Raw genomic sequence first — 20,595 nt, forward strand, 5'->3', positions numbered from 1 at the left:
AGGTTCTGATCACTGCCTCTTTAAAGAGGATGGAATTGTCTGCCAATAATGGTAAATGCTTCATTGAGAGAGGTAACTGAATCAAAATAATAGCTTTTTGCAGATATGGATGTTGAAGTGCACAATGTGTTCTTCTAAAATGTTTAGAGACGTAGGCTGTTGGAGCTTCTCTGTTGTAGCAAAATAGGTATTAAAACACACAGCAAGTACCCTGTGGTCATAGTTGAAGCTCTGGAGGTTCCATGTAGCACTGGGGCACTGAATTCCCATAGCTTATTCTTCCCCCAGTCTTCCTATACTCTAGCACCCCTCAATCAACTTCCCCAAGTCCATTGTAGTACCTCCATACTCCTAACCTGGACTCCTTTACTTAATGACCCATGTGCTTTAGAGTTACAACAGCAACCAAGTTTGCTGGGATTGCTACTCTAATTATGGTCACAAGTCAAGGACTACCTGTATATTTGCTATGAATTAAGCTTTTGTTTACTCCTTCAGGTCTCTACAGCAGTATTGACTTACCAGTATATAAATCCTTGTCTGGATAAAATGAGAAGAATGGAAAATTAAGCTTTAAATATTAACAAGGAACTTCACTATTTTTGGACCCAAGGCATTATACTGTATTGATAAGCTGACAGACATATCATATGATAATTTAAAAGTTGAAACTGGGGGGCAAGGGGCTCCGACTAAGCCAAGAGGGAAGAATTGTTCAATTGTATGTTGTTTTGCTTGTTTCAAACTGAAATGTGAGATGTGTTAATTTCTTACTTTTTTAGAAAACTGCTGGAGGGAAGGTTTGACTGACTGAGAAAGATAAGCACACCTTATACTGCTAAAGTAGATATGAGATTTGGCATCTACTGTAGACAACTAAACATTAGCAATTGAAGTTCAGTGTTAAAAGTGGATATTAGTTATTGGCAACAACTTTGGAATGGAGTGTTCAGATACCTCACATTAACAAATCAGTGATTCATCAATGGGCCTTGAGTATATTATAATCCTAACATGCAATTAATTCTACAAATGCCTTCTTTTCATGTTTATTGGATATGCTAGAGAATGCTTTAAAAGGATTGGTTTTTAACTTCATTATGTTGTTGGGTATAAAATATTGGATGGAACTTTTACAATCCTGTAATTGTTTCATCGTGGTTTTACATTTACTAATTTGTTTTAGGGAGGTATGTTTTAAAGATGTGAGTGTAATTCTGAATTATATGCCCAACATTTGTGTTTTATCAAAACGCAAAAAGTAATGGATTTATTGAGCGTGGAGTATGGGGGGGGAGACTCTTTTTTCCAGTGAGAAAGCAGTTTCACATTTTAAAAGTTTGCCTTTGTTGTATTTTTTTGTATTTTCTTTCTTCCCCTTTACATTAGGGTTTATAAAAGAAAGCATCTGAAGTGGCAACAGCATTTTCATATTGATTTCACCACTAGCATAAAGTACCTTGCCCAATCCATTTGATTGCTTACTCAAGACTAAGAGGCTTGGCCGTGTTAACATTTCCCCCTTTCTTTCTGCACAGTTCAAGAGCAACTTCCAGGTGTGTTATCACCTCTGCCTTGCAGGGAAGTCAGGTGGTTAATTGGTTTTCCAGAAGCAATAAAAATAGTTTACATAGTTTCTATCGCTCTGACTTCTATAGTTTTGTACATACTCAAGGAGGGCGCAATAGGGGAAAAGCCCGGTTTGGCTAACAGGACAAGCAGTTATATATACAGTATATAAAAAAGAGGAACGGCTGGCTATTGGAAAATAAAAACAATAATTAGAATCGAGACTATCAGAGCCCAAGAATCTCCACCGTCAAGTAGATCAACACACAGCAACTCAAATGCTGCAGGACTACCTTGCGCCGCGTCATACGGCAGAACATTTGGGCATGTAGGCATTACTTCCGAGTAAACTCCTGCTAACTCATTACATAAAAGGACCAGCCACCCGGAGAGGACGAAGTAAGCTTTACTAGTCAGGTAAAACGGAGCAAATGCAATCAGCAGCTGGAGATTAACACGTGAGCGGCTTCCCTCCCTCGCCCCTTACCCCTTTCTGGTGCAGCCACCCACAACCCCACCGCCATCTTGGCTAAACCCAGACGCGCGGGGCGGGCTCGGCCGGCTTGGACCCGCCTCTGCGGTGAGCTCACACGCAGCCGGGTTCAGCCCTCACGCGAGGTGCCTCCCGTCAAGACGACAGGTTTCCCACCCCGCAGGGCCGGAGATGCGCGCTTTGCTTTTGCTCTCGCTGTTGCAGCCCCCGTAGGGTGAGGGCAGGTAAATGGAGGCGGAGGCTCCCTCGCCCCGAGAACAGCTGCAGGCGGGCGGAGGGCGGGCGAGGAGGGGGTGGTGCAGTTCCCCTTCGCCGGGTGAAAACCGAGCCAGCTGCTTGAGCTGTGAGGGAACCGGGAATTGAGAGGGCACGGGAGGGGAAGGCATTCGCCGGCTTCCCAGACCGAGGCAGTGGGGTGCTGAGGGGCTTCCAGCCCCTTCTCCCGCTGGACCTGCTTACTCCCGGACTGCACTTTAGCCAAAGGGAGGGCTTGTGGCACTCCAGGGGCTAACGGGCTGCGGGAGTGTGTATGTGTGTGTGTGTATTTCGGAGGTTGTTGCCTTGTAAAAGCGCCCCCTCCGTGGGAGCCTCTGTTTTGCCCGGTGACAGCTAAGAGCGGCGAAAATGGGTGGGTGTGTGTGTGTGTGTGTGTTTGTGTGTTAATCTGCTTGGCGCTCTGTGGGAGTCTTGCATTCGCCCGCGCCTCTGCTGCACGTTTACCATCGACCGGCACCGCCGTTCTGGGTGCAAATCGACTCAAACTCGCCACCAAGCGCGTTCCCTTTCCTCGTAAACGCGATCTTATTGGCTGCGGGCTGGGCCGCCTTGGGTGATAAGAGGCGCTTCTCTTGAAGCTCGGCGGGAGCGGTGGGGTGGTGGTGGTGTTCCCCCTCTCTTTAAGCCCTAACTCTGGGCTAGATGCGTTTATTTCATAATCAAACTTTCTGTCTATTTAGTTGATTAATTAGCCTTCCTTATTTCCGAGGTGGGTAAAATGAGGACCCAGATTGTTGGGGGCAATACGCTGACTCTAAACTGCTTAGAGAAGGCTGTAAAGTGGTAGATAAGTCCAAGTGCTATTGTTATTGCTATTAATGTTCAATGCTTCCAAACAAGCATTCAGGCGTCCATTAGAATCTCATAAAATAAGCCTTCAAATTAGAAGACTGCGGTTTTCTTGGCAACATGATTTGGAAGTAGCTTGCCAGGATAGTCCGTCCCAAAGGTGCTTTTTCAAGAGGCAACTGGACTTTCTGAAAGTCTAGAAAGTCCAGTTGCTTCTTGAAAAACACCTTTGGGACAATCATGATCTGGATGACTTGAGAATCTCCTTAGTCAGCTTGCCAGGATCTTTATCCTAGGGCTGAGATTGTGTAAGTGGCCCAAAGTCAACCAAATAGGCTTTGTGCCCACAGTCTTCCGGTTTCTACCAGTCCACTGCCTTTAATTTCTTTCTTAAACTTAATACAGGTCAACTGAGCCAAAATGACAACATCCTATTGTAATTACTCCTTTCCCTTGCAATTACCCAATGAAATAATTGCACTGTTTAATTGTAATTTCATTGCCTGATGGTGACTGCTGTACACTTTTAAGTAAAACTGATGTATCTTCAAAATTATATTTGCATTTCCCCCCCTTTTTTCCACCGAGGTAGAATTTTGGTCAGGCCTCAGTATAGAAAAGAAGGTAGTGTTGGTTTTCAAAAACAGGAAATTCAAAAATAAGCTGGCTCTTGTGTTTTATTTTTTAAAACCCTCATCTCCCCAGATGATTATAAGAATACACATGTTTTAACAATAATACTTTCTGCTGCAAAGATTTTTCTTTGCAATTCCAGTCAGTATGCTTTCTTCCACAAAGCTAGATCTTCCTATTTGTGATAGAAAAATATACTTAGATTTCACACCTGCAAGTATATTTCAGTAGCTACCTAAATTAAACCTAAATTCATTGGATTCCTAAGTGCAATAGGCAGACATGATCACAATTATTCTGGGCTATTACATCACTAGTTCAAACAAAATGGGCATGCTGCTGTATGAAAAGAGTCCCAGTTCTTTTTCTTTCATTTTTATTCTGCCTTTGGGGTGGGGTGGGGGTTTAGTCAGTGCAACTCACAATCTCCTGGTTTCTAGACCAGTAATTTCTTTATTTTTAAAATAATTTCTTGATAATTTTATATAATTTATTTATAAATTTATGCTCTAATTTCTACTTTTTACATCCCACACATTTTTTGTAAGAATTTTTAGTTTTTTTTATAAAGAGTTATTCAGATCTGGTAAAGGTAAAGGTAAATGTAGTGTCTACTCAAGAATGGGGCCAGTGCTCATTGGCATTTCCTAGCTGAGGGAGCCAGTGTTGCCAGAAGGTGTTTCCATGGTCATGTGGCCAGCATGGCTATATATCAAAGGCTCATGGAGTGTTGTTACCTTCCCACTGAAGTGGTACCTATTTATCTACTTGCATTTGCCTGGTTTCGAATAACTAGGTTGGCAGGCCTACCCAGAAGTAAATTAATCATACTAGTTTATCTACAAGCAGTTCAGTTCCTTTCCACCATCATCCCAATGTCACCTGCTTAATTTTTTTCTTTTTGTTTTCAAGAAGAGTCAATGTTCTATGTCCACTGATAAATATTCAACATAATATGAAAATGTTTTTGGGTTTGACATGTTGGCAGTGCACTAGACACAAATACAGAATGCAATATCAGCTCAAAAAAACCAACAACATTGCCTTTCTTCTTTTACAGATCAGACTCTACTTTTCAAATTTTGAGAAGGGACGAATAAACATGAATCTTTTTACTCACATCAACACAAAGAATATCTTTTCTGCAACAAATATGTCTGGTCTATCTGGCAAGTTCGAGGATCAACTGAACTTAAGCAATAATTCTCCTTCAATGTCAATAAGTAAGCTTTTTCCAGCTTTGTTACAGTGCTTTGGCATTATCCTTTGTGGATATATAGCTGGAAGAGTTAATATAATTACATCCACTCAGGCCAAAGGATTAGGAAATTTTGTCTCCCGCTTTGCACTCCCAGCTTTACTCTTCAAAAATATGGTCTTGCTGAATTTTTCCAACGTGAATTGGTCCTTTCTGTACAGCATCCTGATTGCCAAAGCCTCAGTATTCTTCTTAGTCTGTGCATTAACATTGTTGATAGTCACTCCTGAAAAACGATTTAGCAAAGCTGGACTCTTTCCTATTTTTGCTACTCAGAGCAACGACTTTGCACTGGGATATCCTATAGGTAAGAATCATTTTATGTAATTGCATTTTTTCCATAGTGCTTTAGAATCGGCATGCATAATATCCATTTCCAAAACACATATTTGGGGCTGAGGGGAGGAGGTTATGTGTGTGTGGAGTTCTAATACAAGACATAAATTAGCCTTGTTATCGGCAATGTATAACTTCCTGCATAAAGCCACTCACTTTTTGTACCTGCAGTGCTGTGTTTTAATTTTTGAGAAGAAAATATATTTTGCTCCCTGAAGGAAAAAAAAATTATTGGCCTGATATTGCAAAGATGAGGTGTTTTTTAAAAAGCTACAGTAAGTGTTTTTAGTCTGTGAAAGCCTTAAGACAAACATTTCCTATATTAAACTGTACCTAAACCCCAAAATCTCATTGTAAGAAGACGTAGATATTGTACTGTAGTGAGCATTTGGTGTGGAGTCAATCATTATGAGCTGTACATGCTCTGTGACTTAGAGTGTCTGATAAAGCTAACTATTATGCTTTATTTAATGAACCATTACTGGATAAACAACAGATTAACATGGTATATAAACTTTCCGCACATGCGTGCAATAGTTTCATCATATGTAGGGAGTGGCACATTACATTTAGATCTCCAGATTAAAAGTATTCATCTTTTTTATATTGCCTGCTCTTGAAGCTACACTGATTCATAGAGCTTGCATTTATATGCAGTTAATGTTATCTTATTCTGATGCCGTTTATAAGAAAATAATAATTTAAATTCTTAGCTGGAGAAAGAAAGCTTGGAATCTCCAGAGTGTAATATACAATCAAATATTGGTAAACAGGTGTTTATGGCCTCTATCATTAAAAGGTACTTATCAGAATGGCATATATCTGTCATTTAAATACCATTAAATCTTAAGTTTTGTAAGTGTGTATTGTATGTGTGTGTATGTATAATACACATACACTTATTTAGAATGACACGTGTTTGCATCATTCTAAATAGGTGCAATTATTTAATAGTGTGATGAAACAGGAAATTTGATATAATTGGTTTTTCTAGAGAATGGAAATATTTGTCCTCTTTTTTTCCTGTAATCCCCTTCTGTCAAGAGTTCCCACAAAAGTTGTTAAACATATCTTTGAAAATACAGGCAGGCCACCCATTGTAAGGTATGACATCTATTGTGATTTAGTTCAACTTAAAATAGAACTACCATATAACTGTGCAGCAAAAATCTTGATAGTCACTAGGGGGTAATAAATATAGAAAACTAGTACCTTGCTACTAACTCATAGTTTGGATTTCAATAGAATGAATGTAATAGCCCTACTTAAAGTAGACCTATTGAAGTCAATTGGATGTGTTAGTTTTGCAGGCCAGATTCTATACAAAAATTATATGTAAAAGTTCCCATAATTTTTGTTCTATGTATTTGCTCTATATGCAAATTATGTGATATCTTTTCTTTGTGATTGTAAATTGTCAGCAAATCAGTGTATAATACAGTGACAGCTAAAAAAATGTTACCATTTACCAGATAGTTTTCAGGAAAAATTTAACATGCTATTTTTATCACCCTACCCAGTATTTTAGACAATTCTTTCTCTCAAATAAAGCCTGACAAGTTAAGATCATTGGAAGAAGCCACGCACAATGCAATTTTAGATGAATGCATACAAGGCATGTCTTCTCCTATTGTGCTACTACAATTGTATTTGGTTAGGAAGGATTATTGTGAGAAAGTTTGGGAAATATGCTAAAATTCATTTTAATTTATACATACCCAAAGAAACATTGCAATAAATCTAGCAATCTAGTAACTAATTGCAATAAAATGCAATATTTTTTTATAAAAAGAAATACAAATACTTTATGACTCTATAGATCAGAAGAACTAGTGAGGGGGTAATAATGTTGCTCCCACTCAATTTTCCTCCCAAACCTTAAATCTTTTATTAGGGCTATGCAAAAGTCTTCAGAGGAGCTGTTTCAAGGCATACTGTTGTGGTTAGCCAGCAGCAGTGAGGAGGAGGTTCCCGAGGAGTCTGTGCTAAGTGCGAGTGAGCGCAGGATGATTCATAGAAGAGCAGCACACAAGTGACTTTAGGGAGTAAGAATGCTAATTAATGGCCCCTCCCTCCAGGGAATATAAGCCTGGTTTCAAAGGGTTTTGTTCTGTAGAAGGCAAAAACGCTCTAAGAACTCAACATTGTGTGTGGAGACTCCAGCTTATCTGAAGAATTCTGTCAAGGCTTCTGGTTGGACTAATTGGCTGCAAGCCATTTTTTATCTACAAAGAAGTTTATCTGTAGATTAAAGCTGTTAAAGTTTGAGTTACTGAGTTTGTGTTTGCTCTCTGGGAACCCGGTTGGGTCAGAACACACGCAGGAACGTCTGTGAAATACCTCTTTTGGAATCAGTAAGGCAACCTTTTATGTACACGATTTCTCTGGCTACTTCATAAGTTACTCCAATCTGTCTCCACGTGGATATGATGCAGAGCCACGAACAGCTGAGCTTAGCCTTTCAAAAGAGATGGCTGCTTTAACAAGAGTTTCACTTATACTCGTGTACAGTAGATAAGGAAGGGCCTCTTTGGAAGATTCTGCAGAGTTCTCATCTTTATGCTTCTGGTCGGTTGCTAGTAGTGTAGTCCTGAATAAACAGGAAGGAGAACTGGTCACATGTCTAACTTCCACATCTTAACACAGTCCACTGATCTTTTTCTTTTTTTTTAATGTGTTCATATGCTTGCAGCAGGGCAAGAGTTGAGCAGTACCTCTTAAAGGGGCTGTATTGATTGAAACCTGGTCTTTTGTCAGTCAGAATGTGAGAAACGTTCATTTAATATCTAGGAAAGTCTATTTTAATTGAATTACAGTTAGAGGATAATTGTAGGATTATTTAAAAAAAACCTTCCTAATAATAAAAGCAGCTTAGCAGTAGAACCAGTCGAAAAGTGGTGAGCTTTCCTTTATTGGACATGTTCAGATGGAGGCTGTTTAGGATACTTTCGTTTGGATTCATACACTGAACAGGGTTTAGATTCGGGCTTAAATGGCTCTTTCTTTGATTCTATGATCTCATGGGCTTTGCCATCGTCCTTATGAACAGATGTTCAAGGTGGAAATTAAGTGTTGTCACCCTTTCTCTCTTATGACTTTGAATATTTTAGCTGGGTTTTTTTCCCCCTGGTACTGGGTGAATGCATTTCATCATATACATCAGGAATGTCAAACTCAAGGCCCGGGGCCTGGATCAGGCCCTGGAAACAGCAAAGGACCAGCCCGCGGTGCCTCTGCAAGCGAAAACGGGCTCCCCAGCTCCGTTTTTGGCTGCAATGACTTCCTGCAACCCTCTGCCAGCGAAAACAGAGCTTGGGAGAGCCGTGTACTATCCTTTATACTGTTGCTTTGCAATTAATCTCAGCCCCTCTTTTGAATAGTGTCTGTAATATTTAAATAAACTTCTGGCAAGGTACACACCACGCCTATAAAAGTGACTTCAGTATGGGAAGCTGGAATTTACCACATAATTGCTTGGGATAAGAGAAAAGATAGTGCAGTTGGTTAATATGACAGCAAGAAATGTTGCATTCAGTTAGTTATGTCACATAGTTATATAGTCCCAGCTGAAAATATGGAGACATTCCAGGTACCTCTTTTATAGGTACTTATGGTTTATGAATATAATAGAACCTACTGACTACAGTTCCAAGTTGTGATTGTGGTAAAGTGGATCACCATGTGATCTGACCCAGTTTTATGATCTCTTCTGTGGCAGTCGTTAAGCAAATCCATTTTTTTACTATGCTGAAAACCTAAAATAAATGCTGATTTTCAATCAAAATGGAATTTGTGGTTATGCGACCATGGGATGCTGCAAATGGCTGTAGATACAGGCCAGTAGCCACGCCCTTGAAATGCGGTCTTGTGACTGGGAACTGGGTCACAAGTACTTTTTCAGGGGGGTCCATCAGAATTTTGAATGGTCACTAAGCAACAGGTTATAAGTCAAGGGCTACCTGTATTCACTGGGTGAAACCATTTTCTCTTAGCCCAATCCACCTCGCAGGATTGTTGTGGGGAAAATAGGAGAAGGAAGAAGTATTAAGTTCTTATAGGAATTTGCAAACTCCTACCAGATGAATTGGACATAAGCTGGTATAGCTTCTTGGGACATATCAGAGAGCCAGCATCAAGGTCAGAGAGACATTCTTGAGAGATTTGGGATACAGATCCTATCATTCCTATCAGCATGGCCAAGAGTGCTACTAGACATTTGAGTTGAAAGCATTCATTGGTCAGGACATTAGGGAAGATGGCCAAATTGATATTTCATTAAATATTTACTTGTTAGATAGACTTAAAGATGAAAGACAATGTTACTAAATTTAAAAGCCAGGAACTTATCTACTTCATTTTTTTCCTGGCTGGAAACCGTGTTTTGATGACAAGAGATTTTGGGTCAGCTGCTCTGTCAATAGATTAATCTATCTCTGTTTATCACTGGGGTAAGATGAAACAAAGGCCATTTCATTGAGAGAAAGACCAGAGTTAGAAAACAAGATTATCATTAATGCAATGTTCTATCATGTTTCAAGCTTGCCTACAGAAGTTAAGTAGATGGAATTATATAACTTCTCGGAACAAGTCCAAGTTTGATTTTAAAATTCAAAGGCCATTCAATATTGTTAAAGGCTTTTAAAACACTTAGGTAAGATCATGTCCTTCCTCAGCAAATACGATTTTTCAATTATTGGCGGAGCAATAGTCAAGTGAATTATCTTGCCAATAAAATATGCAATTGAGGGCCAGTTTGGTATAGTAGATAAGGAATCTCTGATTTCTAGGCTTCACTTAGGCACAGTAAGAAAGTAGCTGGATGACTGAGCCAGCCCCCTTTCTCTCAGCCCAATCTACATCACAGCATTGTTGTGGAAAAAAATAGGAGGAGGCAGGAACATTAGGTATATTTGCCACCTTCAATTATCTATAAACAAAGGCAGGATAATGATGTTGTTGTAAGTATATGCTGTTGCTTCATCCATTGTTCAAAATGTCCTCCTACATTCTGAAAAAGAGATTCTGCAACAGAATGCACAATTGGTAACAGTTGGAATTCCATCCCTTCTCCTGGGAATAGTGTTGTAATAGTGTGCAAACTATTCCATTTTGTGTTTTGGGCTGTACTCTGACCTTAATAGAAATATTCTGGAGTTTTTCTGATATTCCAGAAGTATATTTTCATGCAAAAAGTTTACTAGGGGTTTCCAGTCAGCCATAAATGTAGATATTGTTTTCTCTCTAATCACAATCTTTTTTTTCCTCTAGTTGAAGCTTTGTATCAAAATACATATCCCGAGTATCTCCAGTACATTTACCTGGTTGCACCAATATCACTTATGATGCTAAACCCCTTAGGGTTTATCTTCTGTGAAATCCAGAAATCAAGAGACAATCAGAATCTCTCTCATAGCAAAATGAAGATCGTAGGACTCGGGCTTCTTCACGTATTGCAGAATCCAATTGTGTTTATGGTCTTCATAGGAATTGCCTCCAACTACATCCTTAAACAAAAGATTCCTTTATATTTGGAAAACTTCCTTGACAGTCTTGCCAATTCATTTTCTGGCTCAGCTCTTTTTTACCTGGGTCTCACCATGGTTGGCCAAATAAAGAAACTGACAAGGGGTACATTTGTTGCACTGATTCTTCTCATCACAGCTAAACTGTAAGTTCCCCCCCCCCCGCCTTGTGTTTCTTTATGCTTGGAAATTAAATCTTAAATACTTTGTCATGAACTAAAAAAATAATTTCTAACGAATGAGCCGTACCATTTTATTTCACATTATGAAAAATTGGTTGCCTTTTTTATTATGATTGCATCAAAGGAATTTTAAATTATTAGATGGTAAGAGTCTTTAAATATTTTTGTGCTTCAATTGCAAATGTGAATGCTACAAAATAGTGCTCTTAAAAATACAGGTAGTCCTTGACTTACGATCACAATTGAGCCCAAAATTTCTGTTGCTAAGCAAGACAGTTGTTAAGTGAGTTTTGCCCCATTTTACAGTATTTCTTGCCACAGTTGTTAAATGGATCACTGCAGTTAAGTTAGTAACATGGCTGTTAAGTAAATCTGGCTTCCCCGCTGACTTTGCCTGTCAGAATGTCGCAAAAGATGATCACGTGATCGTGATAATTACATGCATCCTAATTTCGATCAAGTGACTGGCGATTCTGTGACAGTCGTAAGTATGAAAAATGGCCATAAGTATTTTTTTTCCAGTGCTGTTGTAACTTTGAACATTCACTAAATAAATGGTGGTAAGTCAAGGACTACTTGTACTACATATAAAATTAAGTCTATATGTTGATCTGCATAGAGAAGATTCACTGAAAAATAATTATTAATTTAGGGACCTAAATTTCCAGTTGAGTAACTTATTTTTCTTTCTTTATTCTATCTAGACTGTTGATGCCCCTTCTATGCAGGGAAATGGTGGAATTGTTAGACAAGAGCCAGAGTCTGGTGAACCATACCAGTTTATCCAACTATGCATTTCTCTATGGAGTCTTTCCAACAGCTCCGGGTGTGGCTATATTTGCAACACAGTTTAACATGGAAATAGAAGTTGTATGTCTCTTAAATATTTTTCCCCACATAATTACAGGTGGTCCTTGACTTATGACTGGTTGCTTTAATAGCCATTCAAAATTACAACGAGCCTGGAAGAGGTGCTTTACAACTCGTAAAGAACCTCTGGCTGTTGTAAAAGGCCATGCCCTACCACTATCATATCCTGAGGTGACATGTCTGCATTTGGGGTGCTAGGCAACTGGCTCCCCTTTATGACTGAATGCAGCATCCCATGGTTATGCGACTGCAATTCGTGGCCTTTTTGGCGGTTTCTAGCAGGAAAATACCCATTTGTATGAATAGACCTTAGCATTTTTTTAATGATTGCAATCACCATTAAAAATTGTCATGAAATTGGGTCTGGTCATGTGGGTGACCAGAATGAATCAGAAATCTGGTCCCAATTGCAGTTATAAGTTGACTACCTATAATTTCTTCATGCAAGTTTTACTGGTTTCTTCAAGCTGAGGAAAAATTATAGCAATCTTAATTATTTAGAAAATAATTAAATATGCTAATGAATATTTCAGAAGTTTCATGCGTCTTTTGAAGTTCATTTCTGGAATTAAGTGGGTAAAAGAACTGATTATTTTTCAGAAGTTTTGAGGGGCAGGGGGAACTGTATAGCCTCACACTTAAGTACCTTTTAATCTAAATTTGCACGTTTCCATTTAGCTTCAATTGCAATTAATTTTGCTTGAGTGAATCAGATTCATGAGTTGATTCATTCATTGACTCTGGACATAAAAAAAAATCTTAAATAGGACTAATTTTTTAAAAACCCAGAGGCTTTGTCTATGCTTTATTGGATTTCCCTTTGAAGGGAGAAAAAGAGAGAGAACTCATGACATAACATTCCTTATTGGCTGAACTACTACTTCTAAGTTTATTTCTAAAGAAGAAAACTTCCATTGGAATAGGCTGCTAGTACTTTATGTGTTCCCATCCCTCTGTTCTTGGGCTGTTAATCACACTGTGACAAATATAGATAAATAAATAAATATAAATCTCCCGAAGTAGAGTGTTTTCATTTGAGATGATCAGATTATTAGCATCTTGTCATGAAAAGCAAAAATATATATTTTCTGGCCATGAATAGTTTGGTGACAGTGCTAATGCTAATGTCATTGTTGCTTTTCTTAGCTGCAGAATTTCTGTGGTTCCCTGAAATAATGCATAGCTATTAAAAGCTGTAATTCTTAATCCTGATATCCAATGAAAAATATGGCAGGATAATTTTTAAAGAAGTTAAAAGCCACCAGAAACAGAAGCCACCAGAAATCTCTATTTCAGATGGCACAATCTTCACTTAAATATCTTGGTAGCTTTTTAGGCCAGAAAAGAAATAAGTAATGGTAACCATTCCTCAAGATTTTAAGAACATCTATACTTTTTCTGTAGTAAATTAAGGGGAAGTGGAATGCATGCAAAGTGCATATATAGATAATCCTCAACAATTATTAGTGACCAAAGTTGCAACAGTACTGAAAAAAGTGACTGACTTACTGATCCTTGCACTTATGATGATTGCAACTCCCTTCTGACAAGTAGGAAGTCAGCAAGGGAAGATGGATTCTTTTAACTACTGTGTGATTCACTTAAGAACCACACAGAATCACTTAACAGCCATGGTAAAATGTCATAAAATTGTCATAAAATCTCAATTACCTAACTCAACAACAGAAATTGTGATCTCAATGATAATTGTAAGTCAAGGACTTGTAAAAATACTACTGTCCTTCTTGTAAAAATACTGGGAGAATAAAAATGTCTTTATAATCAGCCTGTGCAAAAATGGTTTTGTTTTGCAGACTATTCTGCTTACCTCTATAGTAAGGAAGCTGAAGGGTTTGAAAATACATTATTTGTTTGTTGGGCATGTGATAAAGTATGGAAATGTGTCGTTACTTTGATTTGTCTGACTTGTCCTTTTTATTTGTTTATAATATAAAATACAAAAGCAAATAATAGGAAAGAAAAGGGAAGTGAAAAGTGTAGAAAAGAAGGGAAAAAGAAAGAAAAGGCATTGACTTCCGACTCCCTTTGGTGCAGTAAAATAAGGCATTAACATCAAACCTCAATTTTTTACTTTTACATAATAGTATAAAGTAGCCATTTCTGTAACAGCAAATCTATCTAATCAGTAAAACCCAAAATCAAAGTTACATTTTTGTCCACCTCAAGCACAAAGTCCAGAAACGTTTTTGGTTTTATCTTTATATTCACTTTGAGAATCTTCTGTATGAGAATATGAATCCTACTCCAATATTTCTTTGCTTTATCACATGTCCCACCATACTGTTACTTTGATTTGTGATTGCAGATAACTTCTGGAATGGTGATCAGTACTTTTGTGTCTGCTCCCATCATGTATGTTTCCGCATGGCTATTGACCATTCCTTCTATGGATCCAGACAGATTGGCTGCAGCAATTCAGAACGTTAGCTTCGATATTAGCATTGTTAGTCTGGTCTCTTTGGTGAGTATCACGTTAATCAAAACTATCCTCTTCTGTGTTTAAAAGATGGGGAGGAAAATAAAGAATTGATGCTAATAGTCCCATTTAAAATAGGTTCTATAGCAGTGGTTCTTAAACTGGGGATAATTTGGACATATCCTGGGCATAATGGAGCAAATTGCTTTATTGTGCGTCAGAGATGCAGTTTGGATTAAATTACTTGTAAATACGTACAGTACAGAATTGTGCCACTGGTTTCTATTTTAGTCTATTGCTTGAAGAGAAGACGAGTAATAGGAACTAGCTATCCCAATTATGTTGTCAGCCTTTTAAGTTAGCCCTGGTCAAAGAATAGTCCTGGCAAGAATCATTATCTTATTACTTATATAGGATACATTCTCGGAATCTTGCAAGCCTGTTCAAAACCGGTCATTGTCCTTTTTTTCAGAGCAATAAAATGAGACCGCAGCTGTTCCTGAATCTCTTTCTCATGCTTTCTACTTTGCAAACATTTCCCCTCCCTCTTCTTTCCAAAGGCCACAATTTTTGTTTTTTTTTACAGATATGGGGATTAATGTGTTAGAAAAGGAGAAGGGAGGTTCGGATTCTGTCAACCTTTGGCCTCAAAAGCTCATTGGTTGACTTTGAACTAATGATTCTCTCTCACAGGCTGAACTACTTCACGGGATTATTGTTGTAGGGGGAAAATAGGAGGGAATGCAATATACATTGTCTTGAACTCCTCGTGAAATGGGGTATAAATCAATGAATTGGACAGGTATAAGACTTTGAAGAATATTAGCAAAATCATGATGATAAATTATTACCATAGATTTTGGTTTGGTTTTTTTTTATAATTGTCATTCATGCTGCATTTCTGTTCCGTTATGCATCATTATTGGATGTGACAAGGCATCCTGGTTAGGAAGCAACAAAAGGCAGAAGCTTGAAAAAAAGAGAAATTGGGCTTTTTTTTTTTTTTTCCTTTTCTGTTCAACAGCTTTTTGAAAGAAGCTCTCCTTGTGCGCCCACAAATGGTCTTCTGTCTAATGTGACTGACAGCTCAACAGATTCCTGACTTTTTTTTTAAAAAAAAAATTGTGTTTTATAATGGAATAAGGTCAATTCCACTCAGACCCTTTCTCAGTTCAGCAGTCACTTGTCTCACTAAGGAACAAATTGTATGCTATTTTACTAATGGGTGAAAAACAAACATGTTCAGATTATTAAATAAGCTTATTTGGTCAAGGGAAAAAAGAGAAGTAAATGTTTATTGTATTCTGCTCCCCTACCACTTTTTCCCCTCTCCTTAGGGTTTTCAGTTTTGAGGGTAAAGATTGTTGCCTGGGGCTAAAATTTAAAAACTAGAACTCTTTATCAGGCTAGTGGAAGTGTTCTTGCAGAGCTGGGGGTCTAGGGCTGTGAAACTCTGGAAGTATAGTACAGTCTTCATTTTTAAGGGTTTGAGAATTAGCTAGCTTAGAAAAACTGAGAATGCCAACGCAAAGGGGAAACTGATATGAAAGCTCTGTTCTAATGATACCTGAGCCCATTATGGAAATATCAGTAATGCCAAGGAAAGTCCCTTAACAGAGATTGCACAAACTGTTTGAATGTCATTGAAATAAAAACCTGGGTGGAATATTTTATATTTTATAATTAGGAGAAGTGAAAGCCTTACATTGTGTTCACTCTGTGTTTCAGATCTGGTCCCTCGGGGTTATTCTTCTGAGTAAAAAATACAAGCAGCTTCCTCATATGCTTACAACTAATTTGCTCATTGCTCAGGTCAGTGAAATGGAGAATTATATCCCAGAATGTTTCCTTTCCAGGAATGGTTGTTGTGTAGTTTGCAGGCAGCATTATTATTTTTTTACAGAAGGTACACAATGCAAGCATTCTGCTCAAGCAGATTTTGACTTAGTTATTGCCTTTGAATTACATGTGGGTGCATCATGGAAGAATGTTTGATACCACTTTGTTGTTTTTAAAACAGAAGCTGCTACAGAAGCATTGTGAATAAAACTAAACATTAAGCTATACATAAATATAATACCTGATATTGATTCTCCTGTAATGTAGTTCTGAGTCTAGATCAATGGAAATCCCCCCCGCACATAGAGTGTTCCTTACAAAGCATAAGTTATAGACTGCAGTTAAAGAATCCAATTAGGAGAAACTTAAGCAGATGCAGCGCAAAATAGCCAATGGGGAATTTCCATTCCAGTTGAATTGTGTTCACTGTACTTTGCTTTTTCATACTATTGCCACTTATCTTTGACTAAAAATGCAACATTTTCATGTCTGAAAATTTAAGCATTTTCTTCTTGAAATTTAGTACTAATTGAGAAAGAAGTTTTGTTTATAATAGTATGGACTATTGTTCTAAAAAAATTAGAAGCAAGTTATACAATGCAATGCTGAAATGGAAACTGTAGACTCCAAAACATAGGCAGCATTGTGAGAAAGTATCTGTGGAATCCCCTTTTTTATTAAAAAAAAAAAAAGGAATGAAGTCTTTTGATATGTTAAAATGTTGGCTTTATTTCATTTTATTTGGCAATCTCACTTCAATTTTGAACAATGTCAATATTTTTTTTCCTGCAAAGCAAGAGGGCTTCCAAACTGAAAACAATAAGATTTGACCATGGTCTACTTGGACTAGATGATGCTGTGCTGTTTGAAAAGTTTGTTATGGTTTGTCTTAGAGGCGTCTCCCTTACCTTCATGCAGGAGGACATGCCTCTTCTAAAATCTGGTGGAGTTAGTCATTTTACTATATGAAAGGTTTTAATTAAGATTTCTTCGGTTACATCTCAGTCATAAAATATATAATAGACACAATTGCTTTGATTTCTTTTAGTGTGTGGCCTGTGTTGGAATGGTAATGTGGAATTTCACTATAGAGAAGAAAAGCATCTTTGTGCAGATTCTTGTGTTCATTGTCCTGTACTGTTCCCTTTATAGTGCTTTTCTGTGGACAGGTAAGTAGAAATTTCTGGCCTATAAAGCAATATATGTTTTCTTTGATGGCGTAATGCTAAAGGGACAATGCTTGGAGATTATCCTATGTTCCTGAAGCATAAACTTTTAACACCAGTTTACATCCATTTAAGTCTCTTTACCTAATGAACAGTTACCACTGAATCAGCTTCAACCTTCCTATCCATTCCTAAAAACTCCTTTAAAAGTCTGTAAATAGAATTATTGCAGTATTTCTCAACCTTGACAAGTTTAAGATGAATAGACTTCAACTCCCAGCATTCCCCAGCCATCTTGTGCTGGCTGGATAATGCTGGGAGTTGAAGTCCACTCATCTTAAACTTACCAAGGTTGAGAATCACTGGATTATTGGATTGTATGAGACTTTTTTTTAACCCTTCAAGATAGATCACATTAGGAAACCAAGTATACAGACTAGTGCTACTTTAATGATAAAGTTATAATAATAGAATCTTGGAAGTCTGAATGCCCTTCTACTCCCTCTCTTTATTTTTGTAAAAACTAGTGACGGTCTTGTCTGAGAGGCTTTCTCCGGTTGTAGTTTTGTCCTGGATTCAGGTTTCTTTTACCTGATTCTTGTTTTGGTAACTCTTCCTGTTCATCCCTTTACCAAGGTGCAGAAGGGGGAAAAAAGGAAGTTGCAATTGTAAGATTAGAAGTCCATTGGATGTAGTATAAAGATTTGCTTGAATAATTATGCTTGGATAACTAAGCCACAATCCTACTTGATCAGGGATGTCCCACTTTGCACTGAGGGAATGGGACTTAAGTGAGGATCAAGGGAAGGCAGATGTTGTCATGGAGAAGTTCTCCCCAAAACTCCAAAACTTTTAACCTTAGACTCTCTACTCTTGACCTCACCCCATTCCTAAGAGTTTTTTAAGAGGCATGCATTAGTGCACCAACTTGCCTACCGTCCCTGTCTTAATGCTCCCTTTTATTCTTATCCATTTCATGTGTTAATAATCATGTTTGTACTTCTATCTGTTATATAATACATGCTGATACATTCGGAAGTGGAAGCTTCCGAATGTGTGGAGATACTGTGTAATTGCAGTCACTTCTCAGCATTTTTTACCTCCCCACTTCCGGTGCATTTGGAGTGAAAGCTCTCAAACTTAGAGATGGAAAGCTAAAAACTTACTTCAAAATTCCTTTCCCCCCTTTTTCTACTCCCTTTTTTCTGTATACATTTGCTCAATTTTTTTCTCTTCTTTTTCCCTCATCATATGGCGCTATGATGAGCTATCTCTCCTTCTTTACTCTCTCTTTATAATGATTATAAATATGCATACTGGGGAAAGGAAAATCGATTGTTGTAACTGATTGTTAAATAATTGAATTAATTGATTTAATTGATTTATTAATAATAGTGATAGTTATACTTTGATTAGATATATAGGGAAAATAGTAAGAACATTAAGTATTATTTAATTAATAAGTATAGGATTTTATGTATTAATATTATAATTTATTGTGTGATCACAATTAATCCACTTGGGAACGAATGTAATACTGTTTGTGTTTAAGAATATTTAAAATAAGGTTAGATAAATACACATATTTGTTTATAATATTTAAATATAGTTGGATTTGGATATTTTATATATATATATATATATATATATATATATATATATATATATATATATATATATATATATATACACACACACACACACACACATACATACACACATACATACACACACACACACACACACACACTCTACATGAAGTTATGTATAGAGGCTGGGCATAGACCTTACAAAATTATATATGTGATTTAGACTTTGGATTTAAAATAATACAGTGATAATATTTTTATATATAAATACTTATACTCCAGTTAAGAGCACAGCTATCCAGCAGATAGATAGATTAAGTAATTAGATACTGGTCAATCCTAATTCAGAGATTCTATCACTGAATGTTAATGTGGGATAATATAATTAATATAGTACAACACAGAAACAAATCTTAAAAGAAATGACTTCCACAACTACTACAGCTCTGAAAACTGGAAGAAAGGTCACCCCGACGTTAACAACTATGTCAGCAAAAAACCATAGAAGAAACATTACAGCACCCCAATATGAGTCCGAATTGCTGGAAATGCGGGAAAAAAAGAGAGAACTTTTTTCCATATGTGGTGGTCCTGTACAGAAGCTAAAAAATATTGGCAGAAAATTAGAAATTGGCTGGACGAAATGACAAGAGAACAGATCGAATTCAAACCAGAGTCCTTTCTGTTAGGGATCTTTGATAAACAAATATCAAAAAAAGTGAAATATATAATAATACACATTTTGACAGCGGCCAGATTGGCTTTTGCACAATGTTGGAAGCAGCCTCATGTTCCATCAGAGGAGATGATCATTCAAAAAATTTCAAATTGTGCAGAAATGGACAAATTAACTTTGACATTAAAAAATAAAGACACTTCAATATACTACAACAGCTGGAACTGCTGGTACAAATGGATAGACCAAAGATAGACTTCACACTAAAAGGCAAAAGAGGATAGGATAAATCCATAGTAGTGATACACAGATATATGTAAGGATTAGGTGTGTGTATATGGCATAAAATAAGGGAAAAAAAGAGGTCTTACAAACTGTTGAAGATGAGAATGTTTTTAATTGTTTTCTATTTTTTTCCTTTCTATTTTCTTCTCGTTTTCTTCTTTTCCTCTCTTTCATTTATGTATGTGTTGTTGGTTTGTTTTAATTGTAAAATCAATAAAAAAATTTTTTTTTAAAAAAAGAAGGAATCTCCTTGGGAGTGACTTCCAGTTGATAAAACGACTGGAAGTGAATATGACTGGAGTTACAGGTTTCCCATGGGCCCATTTCCTTCAGTACAGCCTGTCTTTTGTAATGTTCATAACCAGCTGGCTGGTGATGGGATATGCATTTAAAAAGCAATTTTATCTTATATATTACTTAAAACTCAGTACTGCAATCCCAAACTTCATGTCAGCTCTAATAAGGAAATTTGTGGTCAGCATTTTCCCAGTGTCTGAAAATAGTTGTCACGTATTCCCTATGCCCTATATTTTGCAACACTGGATAAATATATATTTGAGTAGAAAATGTGCAAGAGCTACATAGATATGACTGCAGAAATTAAGTTACGTTATATATTGCATTAATCCTAGAAATTACTTTCCATTGAAAATACAATGCTCTCAATATTTCTTC

At 37.2% G+C, this 20,595-nt stretch overlaps 1 protein-coding gene across 3 annotated transcripts in view; it reads left to right on the top strand.

Annotated features, from left to right (window-relative positions):
* The first annotated feature begins 1,829 nt into the window (after nucleotides 1–1,829).
* GPR155 (G protein-coupled receptor 155) overlaps nucleotides 1,830–20,595 on the top strand; it is a 34,554-nt gene continuing 15,788 nt past the window's right edge. For 2 of the 3 annotated variants that reach the window (XM_026697031.2, XM_026697029.2), the window contains exons 1-7: nucleotides 2,005–2,286; nucleotides 4,821–5,325; nucleotides 10,623–11,022; nucleotides 11,763–11,928; nucleotides 14,255–14,410; nucleotides 16,094–16,177; nucleotides 17,253–17,373. In XM_026697031.2, the coding sequence (XP_026552816.2) occupies nucleotides 4,863–5,325; nucleotides 10,623–11,022; nucleotides 11,763–11,928; nucleotides 14,255–14,410; nucleotides 16,094–16,177; nucleotides 17,253–17,373 (1,390 nt within the window). In that variant the 5' untranslated portion in view covers nucleotides 2,005–2,286; nucleotides 4,821–4,862. Of the gene's footprint in view, nucleotides 1,969–2,004; nucleotides 2,287–4,820; nucleotides 5,326–10,622; nucleotides 11,023–11,762; nucleotides 11,929–14,254; nucleotides 14,411–16,093; nucleotides 16,178–17,252; nucleotides 17,374–20,595 lie in introns of those variants that run through there. The other variant, XM_026697030.2, reaches the window with a different exon arrangement.

The sequence above is a fragment of the Pseudonaja textilis genome, chromosome 1 (assembly GCF_049901715.1).
Source record: "Pseudonaja textilis isolate UNSWEBS1 chromosome 1, rPseTex1.2, whole genome shotgun sequence".
NCBI lineage: Eukaryota > Metazoa > Chordata > Lepidosauria > Squamata > Elapidae > Pseudonaja > Pseudonaja textilis.